The following is a 23,175-nucleotide window of genomic DNA, read 5'->3' on the forward strand; positions in this document are numbered from 1 at the left end:
GAACTAAGCATATTCCTCAAACTGTTGGCAACAGGCAAAGAAGAAGCATGTGTGCTGGCATTTTCATTCTCATGTATATATCACTACTTCCTACTGAGTAAACATGATCCTCCAATCACTACCTACATCAGTTGACAGTGAAATCCATGAGAGATGTGGTCATTAATTCTCTTCATTCCTACCTTCTATTGTTTTGAAATACAAGCCGTTTGCTCAGATCAATCTCTCATCCCCTTCACTGAACTCTTCATCCTACTCATCTTACTCAATGGCTTCTACATTGGCTCATATTTTTCTTTTGCACTCTATCAAAAGTCACGAGTCCATTTGACCCAACATTACCTTGGCCTCAAAGTGCTTTGAATTCCTGATTCAAACACCACGTGTAAACCTACACAGAGACAAGCACTCAAAGGCTCACACTACATCCTGCCTTCTGCTCACCTCCTACTGTACAGAGGCAGGGTATACCATGTTTCAAAAAGAGCCCTAGATTTGGAGTGATAATACTTGGGTTCAAACACTATCCTACTACTGAATGAACTTAGGTCTATTTCAATGGACATGTGCTATCTTTTTTTTTTTTTTTTTAAGTTTATTTATTTATTTTGAGAGAGAGCATGAGTGGGGTAGGAACAAAAAGAGAAGGGAGGAGAATCCCAAGCAGGTTCTGCACTGTCAGCATGGTGTCTGACACAAGGCTCAAACTCACTAACCATGAGATCATGACCGGAGTCAAAACCAAGAGTTGGACGCTAACCCAGGTGCCCCTGGATATGTGCTATCCTAATATTAAGTCCCGAGAGCAGAACACCAACTCAACTGGCTTCTACGAATATACAAGTTACCATCATTCACCCAGGTGAATTAATTTCAATTTATTTTTCACATTCCCCATCCAAAAATCCAAATACTGTTTATTCTATTTAAGACTATGAACACTTTACTTAGAGCAAAAGAAATCTAGTGATACTTAAGGATCTTATGTCACATTTCAAAGTAACAAAAAGTATGATTCTTTTACAACAGAAAGAATTATGAAAATTATGAATCAAAACAATACCTCAATATTTTTACTGGCCACATTCTTCACAACAGCAGGAAACAGTTCAGATGCATTTTTCCCTTTTGCAATCATCTGAAGAATAAAAGTGGAGTATCAGAGTTGAAATCTTTTATAAATTAGTCTTTTGAAAATAAAACATAAATTCTACATACATTAAATATTTAGAAAATTGAATCAGCAAATAAGCTATGGAATTCACAAGCTGAAGTCTTTTTGAATCATTTTACTTATCCCAATTATCTGTATCAAAGAACAAATAAAGTCTTGAGTATCAATATAAATATACAAATACACAGACACATTAAAGAAGAAATACATAGTAGTTCAAGACATACAATAAAACACAATAGTTTTCTCTGGCTAATGAGGCTGTAAATACTTTAAAAATATTCGTACTGTTCTTTATTTTCAAAGCTCTTATATTAAAGTTATACATTGGCAATGGGGGTGGCGGGGAATAAACGTTATTTTGGACAAACTATTTCCCCCTTGGCTTTCATTTCATAGGTTTCCCTATCTCCAACCATTACATTTCAAAGTTCTCTTCACCAAGTCCTCTCCTCTGCCCGCTAAGTTCTGTATATCACCATCTTTTCAGGCTACACTATTCTACAATCTCTGAAACTCGTAACATTTCATTCACCCTCATGACTTAACTCTCACACTTATAGGGATCAATTCCCCAAACTCTAGCCCTAACTCTGGGTCCTAGTTACACTTCTGTAACTGGACATCATTAGATGTCTCCCTCATCTCAAACTTGCTAAAACCAAACTCATTTTTCATGATAAAACAGCATTCATGCTAGAACTTCCTATTTCCACCAATTTTCCCAGATACCAGAAACCACAGATTTATTCTGGTCTCTTCCCACATGTACAGAGTAACTAGGTCCTGTTGTGATTTCTTTGTACTATCACATTAATCCTTTCTCACTGTTACTATCCTAAAATAGGTCAATATCATCTCACAAAGGTCTTTTCCAACAGTCTCCTGCTCCTGTTCATAATGTACCACACTGACAGTTTCACATGCTTAAAACACTACTGTGTACATGTCAGCCCCTCTCAAAGATTTCAAAAGCCCTTGGCTGCCTGAAAGTCCAAACTATTTCACTTAATATTAAATGCCCTCACAATTTACAACATCCCTCTTGAGCATAGCAACAATTATTGTTCTACACCAACACTATTATCAAAGTAAACTGACCTACTCACTACCAGAACATTCTCTGGCTACTCTATGCCTTATCACACCCCCAAGTCAATTCTTTTTACTTTCCACAATTCTCTAAAATTCTAATCATTCTCCCTCCCTAAAACCACCCAAAAATACCTGGCCCACATTGCTGTCCAATTCTAATTTCCTCTAAAATTTTTAAACTCACACTCTTCATTTGTGCTGTTTTATTTCTATTTACTGTAGTTTTATGTCTACCTGTATCCCCATTTCCTTCACTCTCATTCTCGGAATATATCTTTATGTCGTTTAATAGTCTACATTTTGGTAGCTACAAAATAAAGTTTAACAACAGGATCATTTTCTGGAAAGGGATTCTTCATGAATTATACACCATATCTAAAAACTATCTTAAAAAAGATGGAAGGTATTAGTTTTATAAAATCATGACAAAAGTTTTATTATATACTATGTGATATTTTAAGCATTCAAATCCCAATTAGCAATTTTTCAATAAGATCTTTCTACATAACAGCTTAAAAACACTCCAATATAAGCCAATCCTTTCATATTCTGTTTCCTTATCTTTCACATTAGGATTTGAATATTCTGTGAAACCTACTGCATATTACAGAAGGTTCACAAATAATGCAGCTAAAACATCTTTATTATGATTTTTATACCTCCCTCAGTTTCCTCACCTGTAAAATGAGGAGAGAGGGAACAAATGTTTTTGGGCCCATGCCTTCAGTTATTCAATGAATACCTGAAGTTGAAGATCCTGTCCTATTATATCCTATTCCAAGGATTCCCTAACTGTTCTACAGGAGGTTATTCAAAAAGATGTTAATACTTGAGGGAAGAAAAAAACCCTACAGTCAAGTTCATTCAACATATATTTGCTGAAAGGACACTACATGCCAAGGAGTACTGTAGGCCTTGGGGATACACCTTGCCCAGTGGAGCTTACCTTCTAATGGGGGCTAGGAACAATAAACAAAAAAATACAATGTGTGAGATGGTAAAATAGAGTACTATGGAAAAAAATAAAGGACTGTATGAGAAATGGAAAGTGCCAGGGTGGCAGTGGTAGCTGCTCTTTTATGTTTTGTTTAGTGTTTTCATAGTATATATTTCCCATCCTTGTATTTTTAATCTATGTCTTTATATTAAAAATGGGTTTCTCCTACAGAACATACAGTTGCATCTTAACATTTTCATCCAATCTGACAATCTCTTTTAGTTGGTGACTTAAGATCACTCACATTTAATATAATTACTGGTGTCGTTAGATTCAGGTCTGCAATTTTTTTTTAAGTTTATTTATATATTTTGAAAGAGACACAGCAAGTAGGGGAGGGGCAGAGAGGGGGGCAGAGGAGCCGAAGCAGGCTCCGTGCTAACAGCACAGGGCTCGATGCGGGGCTCAAACTCACAAACCGTGAGATGATGACCTGAGCCGAAGTCAGATACTCAACCAACTGAGCCACCCAGGTGCCCCCACGTCTAGAGTTTTATTATCTGTTTTCTGTTTACTGTGTGTGTTTTGTTTGACTGACCTCTGTCATTCCCATTATTTGGGAACTTGTTAGTATTTGGTATTTTAATGTTTACATTGATTTTTTGTTTATATCTTCTTGAAGAACGTTTAGTGGTTCTTCTAGGGATTATCAGATGGACAAATCAAGATTCAACAAACCTTTCACAGTCTATTTAGATTTAATATTGTACCAGGTCAAATAAAATGTAGAAACCTTACAACCAGATAGGCCCTTTTAATCCCACCTCCCCGCTAGCCTTTATATTATGCTATCCTATATATCTACACCTATTTAAAACCTCTCAGACATGTATAACTTAAGAAGAATAAAATTAGGCCTTTATGCTTGCCAAATACAGTGGACCCTTGAACAATGCAGGGGTTAGGGGTACCAATCCCCTGCAGATTCGAATATCCATGTAGAACTTTTGACTCCTCCCACAAATTAACTACTAATAACCTACTTTTGAACGGAAACCCTTCAGATAACATAAACAGTTGATTAAGATATATTCTGTATGTTATATATACTATATACTGTACTCTTCTTACAATAAACTAGAGAAAATATTAAGAAAATAATGAGAAAAAAAGATCATAAGGAAGAGAAAATACATTTACAGCACAGTACTCTATAACACGTATAAGTGGACCCATGAAATTCAAATCTGTGTTGTTCAAGTATCACCTCTATTTTCTTTCAGTACTTTAAAGATGTTCCACTGACTTCTGGCTGCCATGGTTTCTGATGTTATTAAAATCACTGATCCTTGTATGTAATGTATCATTGTTTTTCCAGGTACTGTCAAGATTATTTCTTTATTTTTGGTCTTCTACAGTTTAATTGCTATGTGTTTACGCATGGTTTTCTTTGGGTTTATCCTAATTGGGATTCAGTGAACTTTTCATCTATAAGTTTATGTCATTCATTCATTTGGGTAGTTTCCAGCCGTTATTTCTTCAAATATTTTTACTGCCCCAATCTCTCTCCTCCTTTTGGACATATTTGTTAGATCTTTTGTTATTATCCAACAAAACCCTGAGGCTATGTTCAGTTCTTTTCCTTTTATTAATCTATTCTTCAAACCAACTAAGTTCTAATGATCTGTCTTCAACTTCTGGCTCTTTTTTCTCTTATTTTGCTATTGAGTCAATCCAGGATGTACTGTATTTCAGATACGATAAAAAAGATACCAGATTATTTCAGATATGATAGAAATTTCAACAAATTTCTACATGATGTAGTTCACTTAAAATACTTTAGTAAAAAAACTACCTATTAGTTTCTACCTGGGGAATAAGTGGATATAGGAGAACCCCTTCCTATATGTTGGGGGGATGGCTTTTTACATATTTGAAAATATTTTTTTCCCATTCTGAGGCTTGTCTCATCACAATGTTGTGGTATCATATGATGCACAAAGATTTTAATTTTGATACAGTCCTAATTATCCATTTTTTTCTTTTGTTGCTCACTTTTTGGTTTGTATCTAAGAAACCTCTGACAAATCTCATGTCATGAAGTTTCTGCCCTATGTTTTCTTCTATAATTTTTACATTTTTACCTCTAACATTTAGGTCTTTGATTCATTTTGCCTTATTTTATATATAGTATGAGGTAGGGGTCTAAATTCATTTTCTTGCAGGTGGTATCTAGTTTCCCAGCACCATTTGTTGAAGACTATAATTTCACCATTGAACGGTTTCACACTCTTGTCAAAAATCATTTGACCACACAGTTAAGGGTTTACTTCTGCATGCTATGTGGGGTATATATGTCTGTCTTTGTGACAGTTCCACGCTGTTTTGATTACTGTTGCTTTGGAATAAGTTTTCAGACCAGCAAGTGTGAGACTTATAAATTTGTTCAAGACTATTTTGGTTATTCAGGGTCTATATGAATTTTAGGATAGATTTTCCTTTTTTTGCAAATAATATCACTGGAATTTTTATAGTAATTACAATGAATATGTAGATCGCTTTGATACTGACATCTTAAAAATATTAAGTCTTTTAATCCATGAACATAGGATGCCCTTCCATTTATTTGTGTCTTCTCTAATTTCTGTCAGCAACATTTTGCAGTTCTCAAGGTACAAGTCTTTGCCCCCTTAGTTTATTTCTGGTATTGTATTCTTTTTAATGCTACTGTAAATAGGACTATTGTCTTAGTATCTTTCTTGAATTGTTCATTGTCAGGGTATACAGACGCAAGTAATTGTTATGTAATGATTTTGTATATCGCAACTTTGCTCAATACATTTATTAGTTTTAAAACTTTTCCATAAAATATTTAGTTTTCTAAATATGAAATCATGTTGTCTGTGAATAAAGATAATTTTAGTTCTTCCTCTGCAATTGGGGTGCCTTTTATTTCTTTTTCTCGCCTAACTGCTCTGGCTAAAACTTTCAATAGTATATTGAACAGAAGAGACAAAAGCAGGCATCCTTATCTTTTTCCTTATTGAAGAAAACCTTTCAGTCTTTCACTGCTGACTATGATGTTAGCTGTGGGTTTTTCATACATGGCCTTTAACATGTTGAGGTAGTTTCCTTCCAGTCCTAGTTTGTTCAGTGCTTTATCATGAGTGTTAAATTTGGCCAAATTCTTTTTCTCTATCAATTGAGATGATCTTGTGGGTTTTTCCCCTTCATTCTGTTAATGTGGTGTATTATTATGATTGATTTTCATGTTGCTTATGTTTTTTTATAAATAATGAGTAATCATCTAGATCTAAAAATCCACATTAATTTTTTAAACTCAGGGAAAAAAAAGAGGAAAAATTGTGCTTTTCTAAATTTTAACTGGCTTCATTTTTCACAGTAACAAAGATGGTTTATTTTACAAAGTTCAAAATTTTTGATTTTATAAATACTGGTTAATTTACAAGGAAGGAACGAACGGAGGGAAGGATGGTGGGGAAGGAAGCAAGAAAGGTAGATCTTACAGAGTCTCAGACCCAATTCCAGCTCTTAAAAATCAGCAACCTAGAATAAATGAAGAAATAGAAAATGAACTGATCCTTGATTTATATTCCATAAAGTAACAGTGGAGCAAAATTGACAGAAAACTCTCTAAGGTATTATATGGCTAGTAAAAACTCAGACCTGCTTATGGAACTGGTCCTGATGTGTATCAACATGGCAGAAAAATCTTGGCCCTTTAAGCAATTTCCAACCCAAGAACAACAAGATGCCAGCATCACGCACAAGATGAATCTTTTAAGGCACACATACAACTGAAACATTTTTGTTAAAGGAAAGAAGAGAGGAATGAACAATGTCTAGAAAAGTTTACACCAAAAATGTTTATCATACATGAACACATTATTAGTTTCTTTTTCTTACATGGATTTTCTCAATTATCCAACAATAATAATGTACCACTTGTATTTAGTTTAAGATCTTTTCAAAAATATTTACAAAAACATATGGAACTTTGAAATTACTTTTATTTTTCTTAAGGTCAGTACTATCCAACCAAATACCCTGTAAGATGAATGGCTATGAAAATCACATATATCAGTGATTTTACCTAGGCATTTTAAGAATCGTATCAAAGAAAGGTTCAGATTTGCTCATTATCCCCTAACTACAAAGACAAGTAAACTAATCTGAGAAAAACCTTCAACATTTAACACATACTAGAAGAAAATATATGAAAGATTCAATACAACACAGATTTCATTACAAATATTCCATTCCTCCAAGGACAACTCATCAGTATTTTAGCTAAAAAACTTATTTCTAAATTCACTATATGAAACAATACATTTCAAAGTCTCCTTAGTTCACCACATTTCACCAAGCCAACATAAAACATGGACATGTGCTATAAACACAAGACAGGTATTTTCCAGAAATATTAAGAAAAATAATGTATGAGTTCTTCAACCTGAGTCTTGCTGTGTGAGAGGTGACCACAAGATTTTGAAGTAGGTGGTTTTTTCCCCCTAGGAATGCTTTGGCATACATGAGACTTTATTCAACCTATCAAACACTGGAAACATTACCCCATGATACTAAGTAAGTCTCAGATATTACCAAAGCAAGATAATGAAATAAACTGTGACTACCATCATGGTTTCACACTGGTAGATATTGCTGAAAAAATTCTCTACTGAATCATAGGACTACCAAGTACGAAAGACAATCAGATGTGCACTGCTAACACTTTGATGTATTTGAAAAAACAACTTGGTAAAATACGCAACGATTCAAATTTTAGCAGAATAAATTTAGAAATGTTTCTAACTATGATGAAAAGAGCTTAAAACTACTCTGCAATCATATAAAGTGACAAAACCCCATTTTCAGGGCTCAAGGAATATTAACTATAATGAGAAATTTAAATTTTAAAAATTACTTTAAGAAAATATAAGAAACTTTAAAGCCAATACAAAATTCTAACTGACTGACTCCAGTGAACTACTTCTAGCCAAAAGATGTTTTGAAATGATACATACTTACATGAACAGAAAATATTTCAAATGTTTGAGTAAGGTTCCACATAGAAATGTGGTGCTACCTAGAAATATTAAAAACTGGACAAAAGTGAAGGTGAACAAATGATTGCTATAATAGTTCAGTGGGAAAAACTCAAAGTAAAATAACTATTAGTTACTTAACAAAAGGGGAAGTTAGTAAAAAATAATTGTTGATTGAAAATTGAAATATATCATTCAATAGCATCAAAAACACAAGATATTTAGAAAAAGTATTAACAAAATAATAGAACTTAAAATGTAACACTATGGGAATGCAAGCTGGTGCAGCCACTCTGGAAAACAGTATGGAGGTTCCTCAAAAAACTAAAAATAGAACTACCCTATGACCTAGCAATTGCACTACGAGGCATTTATCCAAGGCATTCTGGTGTGCTGTTTCGAAGGGACACATGCACCCCCATGTTTATAGCAGCACTATCTACAATAGCCAAAGTATGGAAAGAGCCCAAATGTCCACTGATGGATGAATGGATAAAGAAGATGTAGGGGCGCCTGGGTGGCTCAGTCGGTTAAATGTCCAACTTCGGCTCAGGTCATGATCTCGCAGTCTGTGAGCTCGAGCCCCGCATCAGGCTCTGTGCTGACAGCTCAGAGCCTGGACCCTGTTTCAGATTCTGTGTCCCCCTCTCTCCCTGACCCTCCCCCATCTGTCTCTCTCTGTTTCAAAAATAAATAAACATTAAAAAAAAAAAAAAAGAATGAAATCTTGCCATTTGCAACTATGTGAATGGAACTTCAGGGTATTATGCTAAGTGAAATTAGTCAGAGAAAGACAAAAATCATATGACTTCACTCATATGAAGACTTTAAGAGACAAACAGATGAACATAAGGGAAGGGAAACAAAAATAATATAAAAACAGGGGAGGGGGACAAAACAGAAGAGACTCATAAATATGGAGAACAAACTACGGGTTACTGGAGGGGTTGTGGGAGGCAAGATGGGCTACATGGGTAAGGGGCACTAAGGAATCTACTCCTGAAATCACTGTTGCACTATATACTAATTTGGATGTAAATTAAAATAAATAAATAAATAAATAAATAAATAAGTAAGTAAGTAAGTAAGTAAGTAAGTAAGTAAGTAAGTAAAAAAATAAATAAATAAAGAAATAAAATGTAACACTAAAAACTATAATACGTTGTTGAAAGAAATTAAAGATGACCTGAACAAGTGAAGAAACAGAATCATGATCATGGTCATACGGCAAAATACTGTAAAAATGTTAATTCTTTCGGGGCACCTGGGTGGCTCAGTCGGTTAAGTGTCTGACTTTGACTCCGGTCATAATCTTGCAGTTCATGGGTTCGAGACCCTCATTGGACTCTGTGCTGACAGATGAAGGCCTGGAGCCTGCTTCAGATTCTGCGTCTCCCTCTCCCATTTGTGCACTATCTCCCTCTCCCAAAAAGAGTAAAAACTAAAAAAAAAAAAAGTTAATTCTCCCAAAATTGATCTACAGAGTTAATCCAATTCCAAAACAGATCCCAGTAGGCTTTTTTCATATAAAAATTAGTTTAAAATATTTGAAAACAAAATATAAATCTCTCATAACTTCCAAACAATGTAATTTTCTACCCGGAAAATCCAAACTTAGAAACTGAAGAACAGTTAGAGCTAAGAAGAGAGTTAACTGAAAAGACCAGATGCGTAACAAAGAAAAGTCACTTATTTTCCTATACACCAGTAATAATTAATATTAAGAATATAATGAAGGGGACCATTCATAATGGCCACCAAGATTTAAAAATACACAAATTAATCTAACAAGGAATAAGGAATGTACAAGATTTCTAGAATAAAAACTACAAAATATAAATACAATGTTACTGAAAGACAAGGAAAGAGGGATGAAAGGAAGAAGGTTAAAATATAAATTCCATATTATCCTAATCAAATTTCAAAAATAATTTTGCTATTGATAGTAATGGAATTTGACAACCAGAAAAAAAAAATGCTTACAATTTTCAGGCCTTTAAATGACAAAAAAAAAATCCTTTAGTTAATTAGTATCCCTCTTTGTGGGAAGTCAAAATATTGTTGTACATAATCTTATTTTGTCTTCAAAATGATTAGCTTTTCCTACCACAGGAGAAATATCATGATATTAGCGACAGGGAAATAAGAACTCAGAAAAAAGGAATTAAAACTCAAGTTTCTGAACTGTGACACTCCAAACTTCTTCCAAAACATTTTACACAGGCTATACTAAGCAAATATTAAAGGGAAATGGAATGTTTTAATATATTATTTAATACATACTTAAAATAATCACTACGTGTCCATTTTCCAAATATTAAAATGATCTACTTTACCTACCCCAACAATCCGTTTCATAGCATCCAATTTAGCAGAATCTTTGTTGCTCTCCAACATTTGCTTTAGATCTTCATTCCTATACAAAAGAAAAAAAAAATCCCTATTTCAATCTTGTACATTATAAAGCTATTAAAATATATCATTTCTTAAGAATTAGAAACAATAATGAGCAGGATGCCTGGGTGGCTCACTTGGTTAAGTGTCTGACTCTTGATTTGGGCTCAGGTCAAGATTTCACAGTTCGTGACATCAAGCCCCTGCATCAGGCTCTGTACTGAGCATGGAACCTGCTTGAAATTCTCTCTCCTTCTTCTTCTGCCCCTCCCACACACCTGCTCTCCCTCTCTCTCCTCTCTCTCTCTCACTCTCTGTCTCTCTCACTCTCACTCTCTCAAAATAAAATACGTTAGTAGGAGTATGATGTTAAAAGTGATTATGGTGAGATCTCAGATGGAAATGAGCAGTTATTGGGAACTGGATGAAAGGCAATCCTTGTCTCAATTTTCTTCCAATGTCATATGAAAAGTGGAAGTTTAAAGTGATGAACTTGGATATTTAGCTAAGGAGATTTCTAAGTAAAGTATTAAAGGCACAGCATGATTTTTCCTTGATGTTTACAGTAAAATGAGAAAGATAAACTAAAGGAACTGTTAAGCAACAAGAACTAGAATTTGAAGATTTGGAAAATTTTCAGCCTATCCATATTGGAGAGTATTAAGAATGCGTCTTCAGACCTTTTTTCAAAAGTGTGGTTGGAAAATTACTTGATTAAGAGATCACAGGTACTCATGAACATAATCAGATGTCATAACAAAAGCCAGGAACAGAAATGGGATTATGTATCAGAGACACTGCTAGCTTGGATTACAAGGGAGAAAAGGAACAAAATGAAGGCAGTCTGTCAGACTTCTGGACGGTAGGACAGGACAACGTGAGGACACAGAGAGAAGGCAGACATCTGTAGGCCAAGGAGAGAGCCCTGAGGAGAAACCAAACATGCCTACAGTCTGACGGTAGACTTCTAGCCTCTAGAACAGTAAGAATTAAATTTCTGTCAATCAAGCCACTCAGTCTGTGGTATTTTGTTATGGCAGTTGTAGCAAACTAATACAGACGTCGACAAACAATTCACTGAAGGAGACACAGAAATGCCAAAAAGTACGTTTAAAGATAATCAACTTCATTAGCTATTAGAGAAATGCAAATTAAAACCACAGCAAAATATCACTACACATGTATCAAAATGGTTCTCATCTAAAATAAATAGTAACAGGGGCGCCTGGGTGGCGCAGTCGGTTAAGTGTCTGACTTCAGCCAGGTCACGATCTCGCGGTCCGTGAGTTCGAGCCCCGCGTCAGGCTCTGGGCTGATGGCTCAGAGCCTGGAGCCTGTTTCCGATTCTGTGTCTCCCCCTCTCTCTCTGCCCCTCCCCGATCATGCTCTGTCTCTCTCTGTCCCAAAAATAAATAAAAATGTTGAAAAAAAAATTTTTTTTAATAAAATAAATAGTAACAACACCTAATGATAGTGATGTCATAGAGGAAATGGACCACTTATATACTGCCAGGGTGGGGGGATTTAAAAGGGTTACAGCCACTAGGCAGTTTGGCAGTTTTATAGAACCCTGGAATTCTCATACAACCAAGTAATTTCACTCTTGGGTATTTATCCCTGGGAAATGGAAATTAATACACAAAACCTGCACACAAGGGGTACCTGGGTAGCTCAACTGGTTAAGCATTAAACTTCAGCTCAGGTCATGATCTTGCAGTCTGTGAGTTCAAGCCCTGCTTCCAGCTCTGTGCTGACAGCTCAGAGCCTGGAACCTGCTTCAGATCCTCTCTCTCTCTCTCTCTCTCTCTCTCTCTCTCTCTCTCCCCGCCCCTCCCCCACTCACACTCTCTCATAAATTAATAAATGTTAAAAAAATTTTTTAGCCTGCACAGAAGTATTCACAGCAGCTTTTATTCCTATCAGCCAAAATGGAAACAACACAGATGTCCATCAATGGATGAATATTTCAACAAACTGTGGTACATCCATAGCATGGAATACCACTCAGCAGTAACAATAAACTACTGATACACATGACAACTCTGATTAATCTCCACAGAAATATGCTGAGTGAGAAAAGTTAATTCTAAAAGGTTACATACTGTATGACTCCATTTATATAACACTCTTGAAGATGGCCAACAGGCACATGAAAAGATGCTCAACGTCGCTCCTCATCAGGGAAATACAAATCAAAACCACACTCAGATATCACCTCACGCCAGTCAGAGTGGCCAAAGTGAACAAATCAGGAGACTATAGACGCTGGAGAGGATGTGGAGAAACGGGAACCCTCTTGCACTGTTGGTGGGAATGCAAACTGGTGCAGCCGCTCTGGAAAACAGTGTGGAGGTTCCTCCAAAAATTAAAAATAGACCTACCCTATGACCCAGCAGTAGCACTGCTAGGAATTTACCCAAGGGATAGTTATGCTACGTGAAATAAGTCATACAGAGAAAGACAGATGCCATATGTTTTCACTCTTATGTGGATCCTGAGAAACTTAACAGAGGACCATGGGGGAGGAGAAGGGGGGAAAAGTTAGGGAGGGAGGCAAACTATAAGAGACTCTTAAAAACTGAGAACTGAGGGTTGATGGGGGATAGGAGGGAGGGGAAAGTGGGTGATGGGCAATGAGGAGGGCACCTGTTGGTATGAGCACTGGGTGTTGTATGGAAACCAATTTGACAATAAATTTCATATTAAAAAAAAAATAACAAAATTAGAGAAGTGGAGAAAGATTAGTGGCTGCTGTGGGTTAAGAACAAGAAAGGGAAGGAAGGATATAAAAGGGCAACAAAAGAGATTCCTGCAGTGACGGAGCCATTATATATCTTTACTATTATGACAACTACACAAGTCACAAAACAGAATAGATCTCTCTCTCTTTCTCTCTCTCTCTCTTTCACACACACACACACACACACACACACACACACACACACACAAATAAATACAAGTAAAATTGGGGAATCTGGACACGAATGGTGGATTGCATCAGTGTCAACATCCTGGCTGTGATATTATACTATATAGTTTACCATTGAGGAAAACTGGGAACTTTATAGAAGTTAAGCCAATCAAAAATGAAAAGGTAAAAAAAAGAATGGGTGGTCAAGGGGCATCTGGCTGGCTCAGCTGGTGGAGCTCTCACTCTCGGGGTTTTAAGTTCGAACCCCACATTGGGTGAAGAGAGAATTTAAAAACAAAATATTTTTAAAAACAAATGAATGGGTGAAATTATGTGAACAGACATTTCACAAAAGAACAGGAATGCCAGTACAGTAAGCCCATGAAAAAATACTTAAGATCATTAATTATCAGGTAAATGCATATTAAATGAGATATCACTACCCATCCATTAGAACAGCTGAAATTAAGAGACTGACAATAACAAATGTTGTCAAGGCTCTGGAGCAATTAGAACTCTCATGTATTGCTGGTGGGAATGTAAAAAAAAAAACCAATTTGGAAAAGTTAGACAATTCTTAAAAATTTAAGAATCGTATGACCTACTCATTCCACTCCCCAGAAAGATAAAAACATATTTCCACATAATGACTTACATGAATATTCACAGAAGCTTTATTCATAATAGTAAAAAACTGGAAAAAATATAAATGTTCATCAGTTAAGTGTGACTTAATGGCCAACCACTGGAATACTACCCAGCAATGAAAACAAATTAATTACTGATACATGCAACAAGGTGGATGAATTCTCAAAATCATTACTCTGAGTGAAAGAAGTCAGACACAAAACAGCATGATTTAAGTCATTTAAAATTATGGAAAATGCAAACTAATCTGTAGAGACTGAAAGCAGAGCAGTGGTATCCTGGGGTCATGGGGTAGAGTGAGAACTGGACAGCAGAGGAACATGAGAAAATTTTATTCTGTAAGATGACAGAAATGTTCTGTATCTTCTTAACTGTGGTGGTGACTGAACAGGTGCATACATCTATCAAAACATCTAATTACAATCTTTAGGGGCACCTGGGTGGCTCAGTGGGTTAAGCGTCCAACTTCACCTCAGGGCATGATCTCAAGGTCTGCAAGTTCGAGTCCCACATCAGGCTCCGTGCTGACAGCTCAGAGCCTGGACCTTGCTTCGGACTCTCTATCTCCCTCTCTCTCTGTCCCTCCCCCGCTTGCTCTCTCTCTCTCTCTCTCTCTCTCGCTCTCTCTCTCTCTCTCTCTGTCTCAAAATAATAAACATTACAAAACTTTTTTAATTACAATCTTTATGTTAACTTATTGTATGCAAATTATATCTCCATAAAGTTGATATTAAAATTTTTCATAATGTTTTATTCACACGTGAAAATAAAATGCTGAGTTCTCCAAAGAAACCTACAAGGCATACATCTATTTTGAGAAAAATCAATGAATATTATTTTAGCACATCAAAGGAAAATCCTCTCAACTGACTCTAAGAAACTGACAGGAAACTAAGACTGTACTATTACATATTTTAACTACCTGCAATAGTTATTAGTTTATGGTTAGCAATTGTTCATACTTTTTACAATAGAGTCTGCAGAAAAAAAGAAAGCAAATTTACTCTACATGGCTCCTTCATGAAATAGTTCAAATACCAAAAAGAAAGTATCAGAAGCCCTTTCATCTCATCTTGAGGCCGAAGAGTAGATCAGAAGAGCTTCCTTAACTACAAATAGAAAGCCCAACACAAAATTACTTTAGGTTTTGCATATTTTACAAATTTAAGCCTAACGTAGGCAGTAAGCACTTCACAAGAATGATTAATCAGGTGCTATTATAGGCTAAGTGTCCCTTCCAAAATCCTATAAAGTCCTAACCCCAAAGAATGTGGGTATTTGGAAACAGAGCTTTTAAAGAGAAAATGAGGCCAATATGGGTGGGACTTAATCCAACACAGCTGATGTCTTTGTAAAAGCAGATTAGGACACAGACACACAAAGACCAAGGGAGGACAAGGTGAGAACACAGCAAGAAGGCGGCCATCTGCAAGCCAGAGAGAGAGGCCTCAAAACAAATCAAAGTTGCCAACACTTTGATCTTAGACTTCTAGCCTCCAGAAAGTGGGAGAAAATAAATTTCTTTTAAGCCACAGTCTGTGACATTCTGTCACTGCATTATAATATATATATTTTTTACTATATATATTCTTTCCAAAAAGAGTAGAAGCAATGAAATTTATTATGAAAAAAAATTATTGTTCCTTTCCAAGCAGCTCATGAAATTAAATACAATGGGTGATCATTAGTGGGATACAAAAATAATTAAATAATTAAAAAACAGACTTTTCTCTATTAATTAATTACACATACACCTAGAAATACGCCAGTAGAAAAGGCAATATATAAAAACTATATCTGATGATATTCAACTACCAAATATTAAAATACTATATATATTCACCAAAATACATTTAGAATCCCTTCTTTTTTTTTTAATGCTTACTTTCCAGAGCACGGGGGAGGGGCAGAGAGCGAGGAAGACAGAAAGTCACAAGCAGTTTCTGCACTGACAGCAGACAGCTTGACGTGGGGCTTGAATTCAGGAACCAACCGTGAGATCATGATGACCTGAGTCAAAGCTCGACACTTAACTGACTGAGCCACCCAGGCACCCCTAATCCCTTCTTAAAACTTCTCACTCTTCCACACAGCAAAGGTAACTGAAAAGGGAGAGAAAATAATGGAACCCTGCATGAGGGGTTTTTTCCTTCTACTTTTTGTTAGTTTTCTATTTTACTCAACGACCATGTATATACTTTTATAATTGAAAAATCTAAACTCCTCCCCGCCCCCCCAAAAAGCTTAAAAACCTTATTAGGGGTAAGAAAGCAAACAAACTGAAGTAATTAGATAGGGAATAAATAGAATGAAAATGTGATCACACAAACATGTGCCAAATGAAAAAAGAAAATTCATTCTCCAGTGTCTGACCCCCTTAGTTTTCCCCAAGAGTTTTCCACCAGTGTTAGAGAAGTGAGCAATGAAGAATAACAAAATGCCAATTTTTAGGACAACACAAACTCTCAAACCCTCTGAGTAATTTTATTCATGGCCTACTGGAAACTTGGTTTGTTTCTTTTAAGCTTGAGAAGCCAAAGTCCCCTTCCCAACCATTTTTAGGTAATGACCCACTCTTTCAAATCAAGAAAAAGAAAACAAGATCTCAACATTAAAGCCAAAGATTGTGCTGTTCATGTTTAACATAGTCTTCAACAACAAATATAAGTATCTTTTGTGTTCGCATGGGCAGATAGCTAATAGTTTGAGGTTCAGAGAAAAGCCACCAGAAACAAAGCCACAAGCATTGTTTCCACCTGATGTAATATTCAACTTCACAAAGATGTCATGAAAACTATTGAAAATCCTGATATAAATTACAGATTTCTTCTCAAATTCCTCTTTGCTTGTCACCAAAACAGTAGATTTGGGAGTTAATACCATAATACCTCATTTACCCTCAAATATGTAACTTGTACTGAACCACTTTAGGTCTACCTCCTTCCTTATGTGGATTCAAATGAGGCCTATTAACATGTATCACTTAGAGCATCAATCTTAGACATTAAATTCTTTTTTCTAAACATTAAAAGAGTTGATTCAAATAACGCTGCATTGGCAGTATTTTCACTGACTGCTGAAAAATCAATGCTAGTTTCAAAAAAAATTTTTTTTTTATTTATCTAGTTCTTCACTGATTATTGACCTGTAGCTTTCCAGCTTAGAGAACTAGGATACCAACTTTATTTTTACATAAGTGACATCTTGTGGTGGTAAGTGGTATAACTTTTCCTTTCATGTTCAAAATACATTTTCTATAGTTTCAAAGAAAATTTGTGACTGGAATTAAAGAAAATCTTATTATTATCAGAAAGTCACTCTCAGCACCAGTAAAAAACATCAACCATAATCAAAAACCAAAATTTTACCCAGTTACATATAAGAACTTAGGAGGTAAAAGAGCTTTTACATAGTATAAATTACCTCTTTTCTAAAAAGAAAAAAAAAAAAATCTTTAATCCAGGGGCACCCAGCTGGCTCAGCCAGAAGAGCATGCAACTCTTGATCTCAGGGTCATGAGTCTGAGCCCCATGTTGGGTGCAGAGATCACTAAAAAAATAAATAAACTTTAAAAATACATAAATAAAATTAAAAGTCTATGAGCCACAACTCATTTAAACCTTTCACTCCTTTTAAAAACAACAGAGAGGGGAAAAAAATACATCTGTGTAGCATCATACAGTGTATCTGTGCTACTGAAAGTGTGATCCAAGAAAATCCAGTCCAAGAACCATCACCAATCCACAAATTTTTGTTACTAACGCAGGAGGAGATATGTACAGAAACTGAGAGCAAGCAAAGTTAGAAATCTGACAGAGTAATTTAACAGTATAAAGTCCTATCTTTTGAATATAAAAAAAGGGGGATTGCATTTTACATGCTTTTTTTCATTCCATTTTTCTACTAATTTACTTTCTATTGTATTTCACAGAAGATCCATCCATGGACTGAAAAAAAGGCCCTTCATCTTTCATCAGTTTGCAAGCACTGCAGTATACAATTACCTTCTTTTTCCTCAAAACGCTCACCAAAATTCATGTACCATAAAAAGCAACACCTGAAACAACACATTGAATCCAGGAATGTTGGACTGGAAAACATGATATAGAATAGCAATTTCCAGTTGGAGGTATGTCCTCAAAAGGACAAATTAACATTTTGAGAGGAAGGTGGGCCTTTTTCAAGCCCTGCCAAAAAAATTTTACACAGGTTCCTCTGCATGCTTTACGAACCACTTAAATGAAAAACGCTTCTACTTTTAGCTTCTACTTTTAAGTGTTACATTGTACACATAAATAGGTATGTAGAAAAAAAAAACGGATGCAAACAATAATCAGAATGTACTTTGTTCTAGGGCTAAGCAGCTAAAGGGATTGGCCTTCATAATACATTTATGTGCAAAATATGAAAGCTTTGGAACTTTCAGTCCAGTTAGGGCTTATATTTCCCTTGGATGACGCTCAGATCACTGTACAGTTTTTGGCACAAAGTATTCACTTAATAAATACAAACATAAGTGAAAACAGAAAACTCCACTACCTAATCATCCATCTATTAACCCCCTAAAAAATTTAAGTATAAATTATCCAAGGAAATATGAACTCCTCCTCCTATATTGTTCACAAAATTAAAAAAGGAATAGTCTACAATTGCTACCTCCACTTCTTCAATCCTTGGTAATCTTTTTTTCTCTTATTCCTCCATTAAAATTTTTCTCACAAAGGTAACAAATAACTTGCTAATTTAAAAATCCATGCAAGGGGCGCCTGGGTGGCGCAGTCGGTTAAGCGTCCGACTTCAGCCAGGTCACGATCTCGCGGTCCGTGAGTTCGAGCCCCGCGTCAGGCTCTGGGCTGATGGCTCAGAGCCTGGAGCCTGTTTCCGATTCTGTGTCTCCCTCTCTCTCTGCCCCTCCCCCATTCATGCTCTGTCTCTCTCTGTCCCAAAAATAAATAAACGTTGAAAAAAAAAAAAAATTTTAAAAATCCATGCAAAATTCCATGAATACTTTTAGATTATTCCTCTACATTTAATACAATTAACCCACTATGCCTCCATCTTAACTCCCCTTTGCTGTTAGATTCTGTACTCTATTCTCATCTGCTTCCCATTTGCCTTTGTGACACACCAATGGACAAAAAGACCAAAATCCTTGCCCTTGTATAGTTTTCATTCTAATAACCAAAAGAGACAACAAACATAATAAGGGAGTAAATTTTAAGTCATGAGGTGATATGAGGGAAAAAACAGAGCAAAAGAGAAAAGGGAAAGGAGGAGGGAATTTTAAATAGGGTGGTCAGAGTAGGCTAAATAAAGAGACATCTCAACAAAGATTTCCAAGTAAAGGAATTAGCCATGCAGATATTGGGGGGGGGGGGGGGGGGGCAGCAAGGAGGACAAGCCCTGTAGGTAAAAGAGACAATTAAAGGGTACATAACACTAAAGGCTTTGGTGTTTAAATGAAAAAGAGGAACCACTGAAGCGCTTTGAATAAAGTCATGGTCTAATATATGTAACAGAATCATCCTGGCTGTTACGTTTACAATATACTGCTGGGACTTCCAGATCTGCCCATGGTTCTGTAAGAAACTAAATCTGCCACAAGAAAATAACTATAAAGGCTGGAAGAAATAACTAACTTTCTGAAAGCACTGGAGATCAACTAACATGGGCAGGACTTAAAGGGGCCAAAATCCTAGAGAGAAGAGAAGTACACAAAGTGAGCTCTTATTCACACCAGTTTTTTCCCTGAGTATATTTCCCAAACTGCTATTTGGGAGACTAGAATCCAATAAGAAATGACAGTTTTAACAGACTGAGGAGACAAATGTTGAAGTTTGTACCTAATAAAGGGACTGGAACTTGAAGAGCAGAATCCCAGAGGAGAGAACCAGTGAAAAGGTACAAAAATCTCTTAAGGTACTTAGCTATATTTTCACAGGGCAAGATTCCAGGAAATCCAGCAAAAAACAGGAGTTCGGAGGTTAAATACCTGCATATGGATTCAGCAACTACAAGGTGCTATGAAGAGAAGCTGAATTCAAGCCTCTCCCAAGTACAAAGACCTGGGTAAACATCCCAGCATTTCAATTAAGATCACAGAAGGGCCACAAGAGAAGAGTTAAGGATATACCTTAGTAGTATAAGAAAATTGTGGGGCATCCCAACCGAGTGGAGGCTGGAGGTGTGGGTAGAGAAAGAATTCACCCAAGGCAGAACAAAGGAGATAGAAGTTTAATGAATACATTGCCAGAGAGCAGCAAGCAGGACAGACAGCACAGAAGAGACTGTCTGCCACAAAGTGCTGGTGAGAGGTCAAATTATAGGCCAGAGCGAAGAGGTATGGGAAAGAATCGAATTTTCCCTATTTTGGTAACTGTGCCTGGTTGTAAGTAATCCACTGGTTATTTAGGGTCTATTGGTTATTTATGCTATTTCAAGGTGGGTCACTTAATGAGCTTACATGCAGCTCAGTGGTCACTACAGGACCTTTTACCTTGCTCCATTGATCAAGTCTGTTGCCTACAAGCAGCCGCTACAAAAAAGTGAAATAGACAAGACCTTAAAAAGCTTAAAACTGATCTTACACAAGATCAAAGTGATAGTACTCTATCTGCCTGTCACCCTCTTTGGATGAAAATATCATCTAGAACTTTATCCGTGTTTTTATTCTAAATATCAAGTATATGACTCAAAATTTATGAGACATGCTAAAAACAGGAACAAATGACAAAAAAAATTTTTAAGGAAAATAGAATACAAAACAGATCCGTGGGTAATTCCAATACTATAGTTATCAGATAGACAAAATAACTACAATTAACAGTCAGGAAAATACAGGAAAAAAATGGACAAAATAGATGGAATGATAGAAAATGTCAATAGAATCTATAAAAGATAATCAGATGGACATTCAGAATTGAAAAATACAATATATGAAATTAAGAACTCACCACGCTGGTTTAACAGCAGATTATTAATACAGAAGACTGGATTATTGAACTTGAAGGCAGCTCAAGAGAAAAATATACATTTAAAGCACTAAAAACTAAAAGAATAAAAACCATAGAACAGACCATCAGAGACATGTGGGACATAGTCAAAATATCCAACATACCTCTTAAGAGTCACCAAAAAGATGGGGCGCCTGGGTGGTTCAGTCAGCTGAGCGACTGACTTCGGCTCAGGTCATGATCTCAAGGTTTGTGAGTTCGAGCCCCGTGTCGGGCTCTGTGCTGACAGCTCAGAGCCTGGAGCCTGCTTCTGACTCTGTGTCTCCCTTTCTCTCTGTCCCTCCCCCACTCATGCTCTGTCTCTCTCTGTCTCAGAAATAAATAAACACTAAAAAAAAAAAAAGAAGAGTCACCAAAAAGAGAAAGAGAGAGAAAGGAACAAAAGCAATTATTTCAAGTGACAATGGCTAAGAATTTTTGCAAACTGATGAAAGACATAAACCCACATATTTAAAAACCTGATGAAACAGAAAAATAACATAAAACTACACTAAACATAGCATGGTCAAGCTGATGAAAATCAAAGACATTGAGAAAAATCTTAAAAGTATGCAGAGAAAAAAGACATTTCCTTAAGGAAAAGGACAGCGTATCCTTTCGGTAAAGGACCAAATGATAAACTTTTTCTTAATTTGTTTTTTTAAGAGCTTGTTTTATGTATGTACGTATGTATGTATGTATATATGTATTTAGAGAGGTTACAGTTGAAAGACAGCAGCATGGGGGTTGGGGAGCAAAGAGAGAGAAAAAGAATCTTAAGCAGGCTCCACACCCAGAGTGAGCCCAACAGGCTCACAGTAAGATTATGACCTGAGCCCAAATAGAGAGTCAGACCTTTAATGGACTAAGTCACCAGGTGCCCCTTTTTCTTTTTAAGTAAATTCTACACCACACGTGGGGCTCAAACTCACAACCCCAAGATCAAGAGTTGCATACTCTACCAAATGATTCAGCCAGGAACCCCCAGACAATAAATATTTTAAGCATTACAGGCCACACCATCTCTACCATTCTACCATTATACAGTAAAAGCAGTTATAGACAAGACATACATAAATGGGCATGGCTAGGTTCTCACAAAACTTTATTTTTTATTAACAGGCAGAAATAGTGTGCCTGTTTATACGTATATGCATATATATGTATATATACATGTTATATATGGCATTATAACCCCTGCCTTAAAAGGACCAATAATAATAATACCAATAGCCAGCTTTTCAACAGACATTATAGAGGGCAGAACACAATGGAATAACATCTTTAAAGGGGTGAAAGGGAAAAAAAAAAAAAAAAGGCCAAAATACAATTCTATACCCACCGAAAATATCTTTCAAAACTGAAGGTGAAACAAAGTGGTTTTCAAACAAATAAAAGCTGGGATCTGCTACCAGAACATAAAAGGGCATCATTTCAAAAGGAAGACAAATCTAAATTTATACCCAATTTATATGTATTCTAAATTTATAGTTTCCATCTATAAAGCAAAAGCTGACAGAATAGAAGAAAAATACATATCCACACTCATGACTGACAATTTTAACACATCTCTCAGTAAGTGACAGGACAGACAAAAACTTTACTAAAGATGTCAAAAACCTAAACACCACAACCAACTTAGCCTGACAGGAACAGAACACTATAGAGAATAACTGCAGAATAAGCATTCTTTTCAAGCGCATATAGAATATTTACTAAAATAGACTACATGCTGGATATCAACAAATTTTTAAAAGTCTACAATCATACAGAGTATGTGGTACAGAGTAACAAGAATTCAATAACAGAAAAATAACTAGAAAAGGTCCAGATGTTTGGAAAAAATAAGAAACACACTTTGACCTACAGGCCAAAGAAAATGAAATCATTAGGTAAATTAGAAAAAAATTCAAGTGAGTACTGATACTGCAGCATTTAACAATTCATGAGATGCAGCT

General features: G+C 35.9%; 1 protein-coding gene across 5 annotated transcripts in view; it reads right to left on the bottom strand.

The window, feature by feature from the left end:
- AP3B1 (adaptor related protein complex 3 subunit beta 1) overlaps positions 1-23,175 on the bottom strand; it is a 262,957-nt gene that overhangs the window by 215,753 nt on the left and 24,029 nt on the right. For 4 of the 5 annotated variants that reach the window (XM_023257772.2, XM_011284118.4, XM_023257774.2 and 1 more), the window contains exons 2-3: positions 10,613-10,688; positions 1,064-1,138 (exon numbers count right to left, since the gene is read on the bottom strand). In XM_023257772.2, the coding sequence (XP_023113540.2) occupies positions 1,064-1,138; positions 10,613-10,688 (151 nt within the window). Of the gene's footprint in view, positions 1-1,063; positions 1,139-6,733; positions 6,774-10,612; positions 10,689-23,175 lie in introns of those variants that run through there. The other variant, XM_045062465.1, reaches the window with a different exon arrangement.

This window comes from Felis catus, chromosome A1 (assembly GCF_018350175.1).
Source record: "Felis catus isolate Fca126 chromosome A1, F.catus_Fca126_mat1.0, whole genome shotgun sequence".
NCBI lineage: Eukaryota > Metazoa > Chordata > Mammalia > Carnivora > Felidae > Felis > Felis catus.